Source organism: Gossypium arboreum, chromosome 5, assembly GCF_025698485.1.
Source record: "Gossypium arboreum isolate Shixiya-1 chromosome 5, ASM2569848v2, whole genome shotgun sequence".
Classification (NCBI taxonomy): domain Eukaryota; kingdom Viridiplantae; phylum Streptophyta; class Magnoliopsida; order Malvales; family Malvaceae; genus Gossypium; species Gossypium arboreum.
Window position 1 is genome coordinate 15,342,141 of NC_069074.1, and position 15,487 is coordinate 15,357,627.

Sequence of the window (15,487 nt, forward strand, 5' to 3'; positions counted from 1 at the left end):
TCCATTTTTAAAAGCATTTTACATTTTAAGACTAAAACGTGTGACCGGATAAATCTTTAAAGACTACTTATTATAAAAAAGAGCTTTAAGAACCAATTAGGAAATCGAGATACAGACCATAGGACATTTTATTATTAAAGTCCAAATTAAATGCAGAAAATGTTGATTTACACAAAGTAAAATTATCTTTGATAATAAAGCTATTAAGCTATAAAACAACATAATGTTAAAAGCACGACACAATAAGTTCAAACTCCAGTATAATGCAATGGGCTCAAGCCCTAAAACACAACATTTGCTCAAAAAAGAGTCGGCTGGCTCAAAAAAATCCAAGCCTAAAGAGGCAATTTAGCCCAAACAAATTGAGAGCCTGCTCAACAGCCTTACATGGGTCTTCAGTCCCACTAACTCAAACGCTTGTACGCATGGCATCCTCCCAACTTTTTTCTTTTTAACAAAAGAAACGTTTACAAAGAGCTTCACCAACTCGACTACTCAACAAAATCAAGCAAGGGCTACTGTCCTAAGAAAACGAATGAAATAAACTAACCAATTAACGACTGACATAGGCACAAGTCCAAGTAATTTTGGGCAGCGAAAGGCCTACAAATACCAAGATAGTAAAATTGACCATATATATAAACACTATTCTTATTATTCTCTATATTTCATTCTTATTTGTGATCCGTACTAATTTAAACATACTTAATTTCGGTGTCCTCTAACTTGTTTTTAATTTTGTAGATCAATTAAAAGCACAAATTTAATCAACTTTAATAATATGTTATTGAATATGTTGTATTACTTTATTTGATTCATTTAGTTGAAAAGTGATATTTTATTATTTAATTTGAATATATTAGTAATTTGTTCTTATTATAAAATTTAATTATTCCTTTTAACATATAAAAAACTTAAAAGATAAAATTGGCCATCATTAGCATGCAAATTAGACTTATACATGCTATATGAATGTTTACTTTCATGTAATTTTAAAGCCTCATGCATTGTAGTAAATATGTTGAAAACTCCAAGCATATATGCTTCCTTTTGCTTTAAGTAATTAGAACCAGAATTCATTGGCAGTAATATTAAATTACTTTATCCGGAAACTATATTAGAGTTCCATTTTGTTAAATATAAATAAATAAACTAACATTTATTAAATTGAACTACATTAGTTTTTGATTTCATTACTTACAATTTGTTAAATTATCACAAATAATAAAAATAAGATTAAAAAAAGTTGTAATGGACAAAATTATAAGTTAAAATTCTCAAAAAATCAATATTACCCTCAAATCTTATATTAGTTAATTTTACTGAGTTGCTATCATGAAGTAAGTAAATTTATAAATATTATGATAAATTCATGACGTGGTGAACAAAATATTATGTAAATATATTTATTGAAAGTTTATATAAATATCAAATAAATCTTTCCTTAAAATGGTAATATAACTAATTTCATATAAATAATGAGTTTTGATCATTTATTAATTGAGTTAATACTTGATTAACTCGTAAGTAAAACAAATCATGGGTCATGTTAGGCCAATGTAAAAAAAAAAAAAAAAAAGTCCATTTTCTAGTCCTGGACTCAACTTAAAAAATAGACTTAAAATTTTACCCAAACCTAACCTGGATAAAAACATTAAACTCAAGCTCTGCCCGGGCCACCCATATTATTATTTTTTATATAAAAATAAATTTTAAAAATATAATACATCAAATAGACTAAAAAATTAAAATAAATGTTTCTCAACAAATTTAAAATACATATACAAAAGTCTTTATACTAAAATAACACAAACATAATTGTAACTTAACAAGCAAATGTATCTAAAATAGTAACAAAATTAACAATAAAACAAGAATTATACAATATTCAAATACTATCAACAAAATAGTAACAATATAATAGTGAAATGGTAACAAAATAATAACAATAAACTTTTTTGTCAAATTCGGGCAGGGCAAAAGAAAGTTTCTCGACCTATTTTTTAAACGGGCCTATATATTTGTCCAAACCCTCCCACTTTTTAAGCAATCTTTTGGGCATGGACGGGTGATTTAACCTGTAATCAAGTTTACATGCAACATAAATTTAATTATATATTTAAATAATATAAAACATCTAAAAAATAAAACTACCGTAATATAATAGTAAAAGTGTGCATATATATATATATTAAAAGGTATGCACGTCCTTCGTCCATGATAGTTAAGAAGAGTTTTTTTTTTTTTTCACTTCCATCTACTCGTCACGTTATATATTTTGAATATCACGTTTGGTACATTAATTATTTCATATTAAAGTAATCGTTTCATATTTATATTGTGGAATCGAGTGCCAAAAAAAATATTTGTATCATTTTATTGATTTTAATTAAAATAAATAAAGAAACATGAATTTTAATTTCACGATATCTTGTAATAATAATAGGATGGTATATAATTAAGGACGCCAAAATTGATAGGTTAGAGAGTCTAAGGAGGCGGCCATTACTAAAATGAAGTAGCAGTCAAAACTGAAGTTGAATTTATGTAATATTCAATTTCTTGGTGCATTAGCAACAGCAGTAAAACAAGTCTCATGACTCATGAGTGTTGAATTTTATTTAAATAATAAATGGAAGAAGAGCCTCTCCAATATTATTTGTATTTCTTAATTATAAGCATATTATTTTGAATGATGAAGTAGTTGTCAAATTTTGAAAAATCACAGAATAGTTTGATTTTTGGTTTCTTGTTACAATAAATAATTTGCGACGTCATTCTCCTTTTAGATATTTTAATTAACGTTGCCCAATTTTATTGGTTTTCTTTTTAATTGAATTTGTATCATTTTTTTAATTTTAATATTTCATTCACATCAACTTTGAAAACGTTTTATATATTTTCAACTCATATTTATAAAATAAATAAAACATTGATAAATTATTTATCCCATGTGTATAAAAGTAAATTGAAAAAAAAAAAAACTGGCTATCAAATGCATCTCTGATTTAATATAATAATATGTGGTGGTTGGTGGTTTCCATTGTTTCTTTATTTTTAAATAATAAAGAAACAAAAAATGTTGTATGGAGTGCTGCTCTATCTTCACATGACAGCAAAACTTAGCATCAAACAAGATCAGATCACCCTAGTATTTGCCCTATCGCATCTTTCATCCTCTCTTTCTCTTTTTAAAAATATATCTTCAAATCAATTTATCAATCTTATATTCTTGTTTTTATTTTATCTCTGCTCTATCTTCATGCTTAAATATTCCATTTAATGTTTCTTTAGCCCTTTGCCCATTGGGTCATTCAATTAATATATTAAAAATATATTTATTTATTTCACACTCAATTTTATAAAAAATTACTTTAATCCTCTCTTTAAATTATTTTATCATTTTAACCCTTAAATTTATTTATTTTTTATTAAACCACATCAAAATGGTTGTAAAAGATAAACATATTTTTTAACTTGGTTGATATGGTGTGGATAACAATTCAACCTTTAAATAATTTTAAATTTTTAAAATTTTAATAAAAATATAAAATTTATTTTAAAAATAAAAAATCACTAAAGTTATTTAAAAAGTATTAATATATATTTTTAATATTTTTATATTTTAAAAATAATTAAATGATGACATTTTCTATTTATTTTAAGATAATTTAATAAAATATAAATTGAATGACAAAAGACAAAAATTTAAATAAATGCATACTTTTTGGTATATCAGTCGATAAAAGAAAACATACGTAATCAATAAACTAGTGGTATAATCTCCTCTTTTTTGTCTTTTTTTTATTACTTTATTGTTTCTCTACAAATATGGACATAGTGTAATGTAACCTATTTTCAGAAAGAAGAAAAGTAGTGTAACCTAATTCTACTTTTTGTTTCAAGGTGTTGAAACTTTTGAATGAAATATTCTTTTTAAATAACCACATTGAATAATTTCATGGAAAAGTTTTAATAACTGTGAGATGAATATTGTATAAACATTTTATATTTATAATTAAAGTAATAAAATTATATTTATTACTTAATAATAAACCATTTCTATAATAAAATTAGTTTTAATAAAAATTATATATTTAACTCTTTTATACTTAATCTATCGCTTAATGGGATGATACCTTAATAACACTGAATAAAAAAATGTAAATTTAATAACAAAAAGATATACTAAAAGTAAAATATTAAGCCTTAAATATATTGACAATGGTTTTAGAGACAATCAAGTACAAGAATCTGAATAAGCTAATGGATCGAAGTTGCATGATCACATCGGCTTTATTTTTTTTCGAGATTAAGGGTCAGTTCTGCATTACTTTTCGAAAGCACCTCTGGTTTTAAAAGCACTTCTGGAAGAAAGGCTGTGCAGAACAAGTTACTTTTAACTGAAATTTTTAGCTTTTCAGAAGTGCTTTTGAAAAGTCTGAAAAGCACTTCTGAAAAGGAGAAGCTAAAATTTTTAGCTTTTCCTCTCCCAAAAACACTTTTTAGTGTTTAATTACTTTTTCACCCCTCCAATAACATAGTACTTTTCTTTTTTTTTTTCTTGGTACTTAATTACAAATGTGTTAAAATCATTAATTAAAAATAAAAAATATTTTTAATATACTAATTACAAATATTTAATAGTTATATTTAAATATTTAAAATATATTTTATATATTCTAATTAAATTTTATAAATAATTAATATTTATTACTTAAATATTTAAAATTTATATTTTATATATTAAAATATTAACAATAAGTTATAATAAATTTTTATATTCTTCTTGAAATATAATAATATTAACTAATTTAAATATTATTTAAATATATATTTGTTACTTGATAATAACATGTCTAAAATGGACATTTTATTTCTCAAAAGTACTTTTTCACAGCAATGCTAAACACTCAAATTTTAAATCAAATTTTTCAAAAGCACTTCTCAAAAGTACTTTTCCACAGCACTTTTTAAAAGCACTTTTCAAAAGCATTGTCAAACTAGCCCTAACATAAGAGGAGTACGATTCTGCATGGTACAAAAATGGGTGCCATCAAATATATTTTGTACTGGAGTTTTGAAATCATTGCTAACAAATTGCATAAAGTGTTTGGAAGGGGTGATGGGAAAGTGTATACTTTTTTGTACTAAATTTAGAAACTGAAAATAAAATCGAATATATAGGAATTGTTTACGTAGTTTGATTTTCCTACTCCATAAAGGTTAGCTTAATGAGAAATAAATATTTTCAACACTTACAACAAGTGATCCTAATCTATCAGATATATATGACAATTTCTTCACCTTTGCATATTAAAAAAAAAAAAAACTCTCACCGCTAAATTTACTCATGCGAATTCAGTAAAAAAACTACAACACTAAAGATTTTACTATCAATATACACTCACAAAATATAGTTCCTCATTTGAACAGATTTAGTGTTCTCAATTATCGGTTCATAAACCTATACAATTCTATTAATTTATAAAGAATATTTCGAGACTTGCTAACATAAAATGATCTATCATAATCCCTATAAAACAACCACAATATATATAATAATATTGAAAAAGATAAACAAGGATTCTTGGCAACTAAGTTTTTTGTGATTCAATCCAATTCAACTCCCTTGATTCAAGGGATTAGATAAAGGTGATCCAATTCTATCCAATCTCCAAAATATGTTTCTTCAAGTAATATGATCTTCATAGATGGGCCACATGTCGCCCATATACTCAACATAGTCTATTCAAACTGTTCAATAAATTGCCAACAGTTCAAATATGAAAACCATCTTTGAACAAATCCAGTGCTAGGGAAGTGGGTACTTCCTTTACACTTAAAGGCTAGTGTCATTTTTTTTCTAACATGTAAAAATTACTAACATTATGGCCAACTACTACCCAGTTTTTCCAGTAAAATTGAGCAAGGATCCCATCAATACCTAGTGCCTTGAGGGGTTGCATCTTAAAAACCACACATTTAATCCCCTTATCTACCACAATTTCTAGAAGAATCGTACTAATAAGAAAAAGGCGTTGGAAGCAACCTTTATACTGATAAGAAAGGTCCAATTTCGAAAAACAGCCTTCTAAATAAAGTCAAGACCCGTCAACAAATGACATTTCAATTATCATACCACTTGCCATTTTCCAACCAAAGATAATCACACCTATGTCTCTATATTTTTTAGGAGTCATTCGCTCCAATAGCTAAGATAATGTATCTCCTCAATTGGACTTGATAGACAACATAATAGTCGCTTGATTCAATTTGCTCAGTTTGATTCCTTAAAATACGAACTATTTAGATTACCTACTATTAAAAATTGTCTTTTTGCATCATAATTCATCCCTGTGATGCAACTTAGTATTAGTTGAATCTTAGGTAACTGGTGAGTCAGTATTTTTTTTATTCATTTTATTTTTTATGTAAAAATCAGTGAGGACAATTCTATACAAGATAATAATTTAACCATGAATTTTTATTAACCAATATGTTCTAAAAGTTACAAAAATAATAATAAAATAACTACACAAAGGGAACAAAATCTCAACACCTTTTTGGTATGATGGCGAAAGGCTCTTGGTGTACTGATGAAGGGTTTCTAATGGTGTAGGTGAAGTGCCCCATTATTGTGCTACTGAAAGGTTCCTTGGGCTTCCCATGGTTGACCCCTTCTTGGGGTGTAGAGAGTGCTTCTGTTGACGTATTTAAGGGAAGCATCTTTGTTTCCCCTCAAATTTAAACCTCCAAGAAACCCAAATATTGCGAAAACTTCAAGAAACCCCCACAGTATTAAAAGCTTCAAAAGATTCATTATTGGAGAAAGATAAAAGAGCTTGAGGGGATTAAGTCAAGCATTCTTACTTATGGAAGAGACACAAGTTTTTGCTTAGCTCCCATAGATGACACCAATTGTTGTAACATGTATGTTACACCAAAGGTAAAATGATACAATGGTTCCAGTTCACACCGTAAATGGATGTGAAAAATCACTATAATATGGGCAACTTATATTGTAAATGGTGTAGAAAGTTGTTAGAATAGAGGTTTGAGGAAGTTGGAGTTGAGTTTGAGTAGAGTATAAATAATGTGGGCTACTTGAATGTCTTCCTCTTGCTTCGGTGTTGAGAAAGGGCATTTATAAAGGTAGGTTGGCTGGCAGGTTCCTAAACATTGAATTCCCCACTCTATAGGTGCGGTGGCAGAATGAAGACTGTTAGGTGAGGACATTACTGGAATTGACTTGAAAGGATTAGATGAGATGCTTGTCAAGTTAGAGCCGTGATAGATTGATGAGTGTTAGCAAGAACTATTCCCCATATATTTTTTTAGTATCATGTAGGCTCACTTGATGTGATGAAATATTCAAGTGAGACGTTATAATCTCTTGGTGAGGCCTCCTATTTGAGTTTCACCGTACTCTTGAAACCATTGAATAGTCTAGCAAAGGAGCAATTGAGTTTCTCCAATATTATTTATAGTATTTTAATTAATTTCACCATAATAATCAAAGCATTGATTTGATTTATATTAATTTCTAATAAATATATTTGATACATTTCACTCGTACAGTTGATATATGGTAAATCTAATATTATTTATAAGTCTTCTTAATTAATTTATTTTAAATAATATTCTAAAAAAAAAAACTTCTTCTTTATTTATTTTATTTTTGAACTATTATTCTTTTTCAGTATATATCACGTGAATCAGCCAAATTAGACTATTAATAAATAATCTTAGTACAGACATTTACACAATGCCAAACTTTGGCTGCTGAAGAGTGAACGGAACAAGTTGAAGTTGAAGTTCAAGTCTAAGCCCGGCCGCCCCCACGTTCCCTATCCATATTTCTTTCTGCCTATAAAATACCGGTTGGTCAGAGTCTGAGTCTGAGTCAATTGCTCATTCTCATTTTTTTTATTGACCTTTTTTTTTCCTCTTTTCACCAATCACCGGTATTCAAATACTAGTACAAATACAGCTGCAGCAATTTGTCAATTACTTATTTGCTGCTTCACTGTACTTTGTGGAGAGGAGAGGAGAGAAGCCAGTTTCAATCGTCCCTCAAGAGAAACTGTCACGAAAAAAGACATTGGGTCTTCCCAAATCTTGGCTTTGCATTGATGGCGGATCTCAGGTCAGCATTTCTCAATGTGTATTCCCAGCTCAAATCGGAGCTCCTTCAGGATCCTTCTTTCGAGTTTACCGATGATTCTCGTCAATGGGTTGAACGGGTATTCCACTTTCTCCCCTTCCTTTCCGTTTATACTTAGCTGTCTCGCCATAGTTTTTCATTTTTCTTTTTTTGACCATCTGATTTCCTTTACCCTTCCAGATGCTGGACTACAATGTGCCTGGAGGTAATTTAACGACCGCTGTATGACTTGTTAATTTTTTAAAGCTTTTTCTAACTTTCTTGGCTTGGATCTTCATACGCTGCAACTTGTTTGTTTTCAGGGAAACTGAATCGTGGACTCTCTGTGATTGATAGCTACCGCCTGTTGAAAGATGGAAAGGAATTGACCCAAGATGAGATTTTTCTTACAAGTGCGCTCGGTTGGTGTATTGAATGGGTATCCCTCTAATCTTGTCATTTTCTCTCCTTTCTTATTCACGTAACAGACACTTGTGCTGCTTCCTCTTGTTGTTGTGCTGTTACTATGAGATGACAATAAACCTTGTGCTTGCTTTCTCGCAATAAAAACTGCAGCTTCAGGCATATTTTCTTGTTCTTGATGACATCATGGACAGCTCTCACACCCGGCGTGGCCAGCCTTGTTGGTTTAGATTGCCGAAGGTCTGTACCAAATCTGATCCTATTGTCGTATCATAATTTGCTTAAATTTTCCCTCTGCCAAAATCAATTAACTTTGTTTGAACTCCTCGTAGGTTGGTATGATTGCTGTAAATGACGGTGTTATACTTCGCAATCACATCACCAGGATTCTCAAAAATCACTTTCGTGGGAAACCTTACTATGTGGATCTGCTAGATTTATTTAATGAGGTAATGAATTTGTGTGTATCTTAATTTCTCTTCATTCAAGAACTATACTAAATGTTTTCGGATATTTGGTTTACACAGGTGGAGTTTCAAACAGCTTCAGGACAGATGATAGATCTGATTACAACACTTGAAGGAGAAAAGGATCTATCCAAATACTCATTGCAACAGTGAGTGAAACTTTAGCAATTATTTGTTTTATGAAATGAAAGTTTGTACAATCATCGTGCATAATCCAAGTGCTAACTGACCTTTAATCATATTGTGGTCGAACAGCGAGAAAGTTCCACCCTTTGCCTCGTTTCAATTTCTGCCATTTCAACTCTTTCTACTAGTCTTTCTTATATATTGGTTAAAAATCTCTTTCAGGCACCGTCGCATTGTTCAGTACAAGACTGCCTATTATTCATTTTATCTTCCTGTAAGTATCAACCTCCATTTCACTTGAAGCATGCACATTGAATTATTGGCAATCTTTTTTTTCTGCAGTGTTTATAAAGGACATGGTTTCCATTCTAATGATATTGTTTTAGGCAGCACTTACTGCCTATTATTCATCTTATCTCCCTGCATCTACTCTTGAATATTCTTAATGCATGCTTATGTACATCCATAGGTTGTTAGCTGGATTTGATTAGTTGCTGCTTTATTGGCTATATCCCCTGTCAGATTAGCCATTTTGCTTCTAATGCTCCATCTATCTATTTAGGCAGCACTTACTGCTGATATTTTTACATAGGATCCTTTCTCTTAATTCATTCAATCATCACATTAGAGTTTGATAGAATGATAGTTGTATGGGTTATTTGCTTCTTATATTACCTAAATGAACCCAGGTTGCGTGTGCACTGGTTATGTGTGGTGAAAATCTTGACAACCACATCGATGTAAAGAACATTCTTGTTGACATGGGAATCTACTTTCAAGTACAGGTAATATTTGGCCAAATTCATTAGACTTTTAACCTCTACAATTTTATTCTGATATTAAAGTGGATAGATTTGAACTGAAAGTTAAATCCAAGAGTATATTTAATTATTAATTTCTAATAAATATATTTGATACATTTCACTCGTACAGTTGATATATGGTAAATCTAATATTATTTATAAGTCTTCTTAATTAATTTATTTTAAATAATATTCTAAAAAAAACTTCTTCTTTATTTATTTTATTTTTGAACTATTATTCTTTTTCAGTATATATCACGTGAATCAGCCAAATTAGACTATTAATAAATAATCTTAGTACAGACATTTACACAATGCCAAACTTTGGCTGCTGAAGAGTGAACGGAACAAGTTGAAGTTGAAGTTCAAGTCTAAGCCCGGCCGCCCCCACGTTCCCTATCCATATTTCTTTCTGCCTATAAAATACCGGTTGGTCAGAGTCTGAGTCTGAGTCAATTGCTCATTCTCATTTTTTTTATTGACCTTTTTTTTTCCTCTTTTCACCAATCACCGGTATTCAAATACTAGTACAAATACAGCTGCAGCAATTTGTCAATTACTTATTTGCTGCTTCACTGTACTTTGTGGAGAGGAGAGGAGAGAAGCCAGTTTCAATCGTCCCTCAAGAGAAACTGTCACGAAAAAAGACATTGGGTCTTCCCAAATCTTGGCTTTGCATTGATGGCGGATCTCAGGTCAGCATTTCTCAATGTGTATTCCCAGCTCAAATCGGAGCTCCTTCAGGATCCTTCTTTCGAGTTTACCGATGATTCTCGTCAATGGGTTGAACGGGTATTCCACTTTCTCCCCTTCCTTTCCGTTTATACTTAGCTGTCTCGCCATAGTTTTTCATTTTTCTTTTTGACCATCTGATTTCCTTTACCCTTCCAGATGCTGGACTACAATGTGCCTGGAGGTAATTTAACGACCGCTGTATGACTTGTTAATTTTTTAAAGCTTTTTCTAACTTTCTTGGCTTGGATCTTCATACGCTGCAACTTGTTTGTTTTCAGGGAAACTGAATCGTGGACTCTCTGTGATTGATAGCTACCGCCTGTTGAAAGATGGAAAGGAATTGACCCAAGATGAGATTTTTCTTACAAGTGCGCTCGGTTGGTGTATTGAATGGGTATCCCTCTAATCTTGTCATTTTCTCTCCTTTCTTATTCACGTAACAGACACTTGTGCTGCTTCCTCTTGTTGTTGTGCTGTTACTATGAGATGACAATAAACCTTGTGCTTGCTTTCTCGCAATAAAAACTGCAGCTTCAGGCATATTTTCTTGTTCTTGATGACATCATGGACAGCTCTCACACCCGGCGTGGCCAGCCTTGTTGGTTTAGATTGCCGAAGGTCTGTACCAAATCTGATCCTATTGTCGTATCATAATTTGCTTAAATTTTCCCTCTGCCAAAATCAATTAACTTTGTTTGAACTCCTCGTAGGTTGGTATGATTGCTGTAAATGACGGTGTTATACTTCGCAATCACATCACCAGGATTCTCAAAAATCACTTTCGTGGGAAACCTTACTATGTGGATCTGCTAGATTTATTTAATGAGGTAATGAATTTGTGTGTATCTTAATTTCTCTTCATTCAAGAACTATACTAAATGTTTTCGGATATTTGGTTTACACAGGTGGAGTTTCAAACAGCTTCAGGACAGATGATAGATCTGATTACAACACTTGAAGGAGAAAAGGATCTATCCAAATACTCATTGCAACAGTGAGTGAAACTTTAGCAATTATTTGTTTTATGAAATGAAAGTTTGTACAATCATCGTGCATAATCCAAGTGCTAACTGACCTTTAATCATATTGTGGTCGAACAGCGAGAAAGTTCCACCCTTTGCCTCGTTTCAATTTCTGCCATTTCAACTCTTTCTACTAGTCTTTCTTATATATTGGTTAAAAATCTCTTTCAGGCACCGTCGCATTGTTCAGTACAAGACTGCCTATTATTCATTTTATCTTCCTGTAAGTATCAACCTCCATTTCACTTGAAGCATGCACATTGAATTATTGGCAATCTTTTTTTCTGCAGTGTTTATAAAGGACATGGTTTCCATTCTAATGATATTGTTTTAGGCAGCAAGGTTAGTTGTTTGAATGTATCAGAGGTTTTATTGTAGTTGAACTTTTAGAAATTTGTGATTTCTGTTGAACATTGAGAAGGTTTCATTCAAGAACTACCTAGCACGGTTTGATTCCCAGAATGTGCTTGTGATCTGCTTTCTTGGCAGATGAAATTAATTTCTTGGTTGCTCTTCTTTTATTGTCAGATACCGTATGTTAATATTGAATTTTCCTTTTCTGCAGGATGACTATTTGGATTGCTTTGGCAATCCTGAGACCATTGGTAAGGTAAGATAGAAACTCTGGAACTAGAAGTCTTTTGGTGAAAGTTAGAAAGCTCACATCATTTGTTTTAATGAAAGTCTTACTCAAGCTCTGTGTAAATCTCAGATTGGAACTGATATTGAAGATTTTAAGTGCTCTTGGTTGGTGGTTAAAGCTTTGGAAATCTGTAATGAGGAGCAGAAGAAAGTGTTATATGTAAGATTGGAACTGTTTCTACCAGTTGTCTTATTTCTAATAAAATTTGATATGGTTACTCATTTATGTTATGCTTTGCTTCCAGGACAACTATGGGAAACCAGACCCTGCCAATGTTGCTAAAGTGAAGGCTCTATACAATGAGCTTAATCTCAAGGTTCAATATAATTAGGGATTTCTTCTTGGAACATAAAAAGAAAACAGGAAATGTTCTGTGATTTATTTAACGGTATTTCCTATTGTTGTATTGACAGGGCGTATTTGAGGACTACGAAAGCAAGAGCTATGAGAGGCTCGTAACCTCAATTGAAGCTCATCCTAGCAAACCAGTGCAAGCAGTGTTGAAGTCATTCTTAGGGAAGATCTACAAGAGGCAGAAATAGAATCCAGTTTCCAAAGATGAATGTGGCTGGAAAACCTCTCCCACTCTTCTGTTCTATGCTCATTTGTTTGTCTTAATATTTTATAATCAATCATCTTCTTGTTTTCTATTCCGACAAACATTCGGTTTCAGATTTAAATAAATTTCATAGAGTTCTGTCTCTAGCCAATTTGAATAAGTTAACCAAAATAGGATGCATGCTCTTCTGTTTATAAATTCTGGTTATTTGGATCACTTTTGTTATTATACCTTAATAAGTCTACGTTGGGGGATGGATGAGTTTACACACAGGATTCAAAGTTCAAACTAACCTTGGATATGGTGTTGAACAACTCAAAACCCATATAAGTAATTGCCGGTAGACCGGTAACTTGTTGGCGTTTGATCTAGTTTCTACCGGCTGGATTATCGTTAAATATTGCAAGAAATCAGGGAGGTCATTTGATATTCCAGTGAACAATAATAAAATTATTGTACAGACTCCAGACCTCCAGTTGCAGACATAGAGCAGAAAGGTAGACTGCTATAGCTAGGTTCATCATTCAAGGGCCTATAGATAACGACTCAAGTGGCTTAAGGCCTAAACTAAGGGACCAAATGAATATGAATGGGGGACCCTTTTGCTTGTTATCATACCTAGCAACAAAGTTCATATAATAATTAGCAAGACAGCTACTGGGAGTTTGCATAACCTATTATCTTTCATTTTTGGAAGTAAAAATACATCGTTTTTCCTATTCACTTTTGTTACAAGTACGTATGCTGGACTAGTATTGTTCGTTCTTCAAGCGTGAAAAGGAATTATTTTCTTTCAAGATGTTTTGTAGTCCACTTTTTTGCCCCAATTTTTAGTTTTTCTTGTTAGATCAATTTGCTGGCCTGTGGCTAGTACTTCTCTTTGTGCATTGCTGACACTCTGTAATTACAATTTTTTTACGAGTTATATATCGGTTTTCTTTTGGCACCGGGATTTCTATTTCTTTATTTATTTTTAGATTGGCCCTTGAACTTTGTTACTGTTCCTCTCCTCTCCTGTTGGCTTTGTTACTATTCATCTTGTATAAAAACATCTTGTGGTTTTTAGTTTATTCTCTTTTATTCTTCTTCTATATTCTTTTCCCTTCACTCCTGGTTTTATGGTTCTTCTTTTTGTATACACATAATCGGCGACAACAAACAACCTGATTAAAGCCGTGGTTCTCAATAGCATCCACGATCTTTGTGAGGTCAAAGCCACCCCTAGATGTTTCAAGCACAGTTCCACCCCTCCTATGCCAGTTATGCACCATCTTAGGATTGAGCTCAATAGGTTGAATGGAATAGAAGCCACGGTAGCCAGCTTTAATACCGTAAATTTGGCGCACCCCATAGAGGTCCCAAAGACCAACAACCAGCTCCCTTATAACAGTATTCATCCCAGGACAGAGTCCTCCACACGTGACGATAGCAGCCCTGGTGGCATAATGGTCAAAGAAAATCTGTTTGCGGGGACCTGCTCTGATATATGCCAAGTGGTGAGAAGGAGAAGCAATTGTTCCAGAGGGAGAGAGGCGGCAGGCGACTTGCCGGAGAACTACGTCGGATGTGTTTACGTAGAACCCGTCCGAAGGATGAAAGAATGGATTATGATCGAGTGGATTGGAGCCAGCAGGTTGGAGGTCTTGCAGGTAGTCGCTCAGATGAGGCAGCTTTTGAGGGTTATAGGAGAGAATGAAAAGGCATGATCGTCAAGGTGATCATGAAGTTGCTGTTCCGGTGGTGGGTTTCGACCGGCGGCGAGATTGGTGGCTTCCGGCTGCGATAAATTAGCCATAGAGGATGAGTTGGTGTTGTCAACAGATTCAGACGGGTCGGTGTAGTGTGTTTTACTTTAAAAAAACGATGTTGTGAAAAGTGTACATATGCTCCTACGTATGCAAGACGAATGAAGGAAAAACAGATGTTTTTGTTTTATTTTACCTTTGAATTTATGCATCATGATCATTCTTGTCTATCTGTGTGTGGCATGTTTCATTCTCCACACGTGGCGATCTTTTGGTGCCACTTGTAGCTACCTGGACTTTTTTTAATTTCTAGAATCTAGAACTTTAATAGAATACTGTTCACTTGGTTGGCCTCGGCTACGCTTATTAAATTTATCCAAAAATATAAATTCTTTTTATTTGTCTTGATTTTAAGATATCTTTTTGTCTCTTGGTTTTACCCGAAGCTGCAAAGGTTCTTGCCATTATTTGCAGAACTTCCAGAAAATGCTAAATAATGCCTTGTTGATTCTGAGGTTGCAAGTATCATAGAAGGCATTCCGGAACAAATTGTTATACTCTCGAAGGATCATTCAACTATTGAACTCCCTTCGTAATTAACTTAATCAGAAGTTTTGAGCTTGTGTGGAAGGAGTCATCGAATTGCTCAAAGTTATCATCTCTTTTCAGGTCATTTGGTTCAGGACTGCAGTATGAAAAGACTGGTAGCTCGTAAACGAATCCCCACTCTGTTTAGACGGCTTCTCAAGTATCCCTGATCTTCTCATTTCAGTTGAACTTGGTATATAATATAGACAATGTTCTCATCACCTGTTGCT

The 15,487-nt window shown here is 32.3% G+C and overlaps 2 protein-coding genes across 2 annotated transcripts; both read left to right on the plus strand.

Annotated features, from left to right (window-relative positions):
- Positions 1–8,043: 8,043 nt before the first annotated feature.
- Positions 8,044–13,069, plus strand: LOC108453830 (farnesyl pyrophosphate synthase 1). The gene is given in 14 exon segments (NM_001330011.1): positions 8,044–8,246; positions 8,348–8,372; positions 8,470–8,585; positions 8,723–8,809; positions 8,902–9,018; positions 9,097–9,185; positions 9,385–9,436; positions 9,852–9,947; positions 12,288–12,332; positions 12,435–12,524; positions 12,610–12,619; positions 12,622–12,631; positions 12,633–12,681; positions 12,779–13,069. Coding segments are annotated over 14 exon segments (1,026 nt in total). The 5' UTR covers positions 8,044–8,135; the 3' UTR covers positions 12,908–13,069.
- Positions 10,247–12,215, plus strand: LOC128292978 (farnesyl pyrophosphate synthase). Its single transcript, XM_053028003.1, has 9 exons — positions 10,247–10,757; positions 10,857–10,881; positions 10,979–11,094; positions 11,232–11,318; positions 11,411–11,527; positions 11,606–11,694; positions 11,894–11,945; positions 12,057–12,064; positions 12,212–12,215. Exons 1-9 carry the CDS (start codon positions 10,647–10,649, stop codon positions 12,213–12,215), a joined length of 609 nt encoding a protein of 202 aa, XP_052883963.1. The 5' UTR covers positions 10,247–10,646.
- Positions 13,070–15,487: the final 2,418 nt, after the last annotated feature.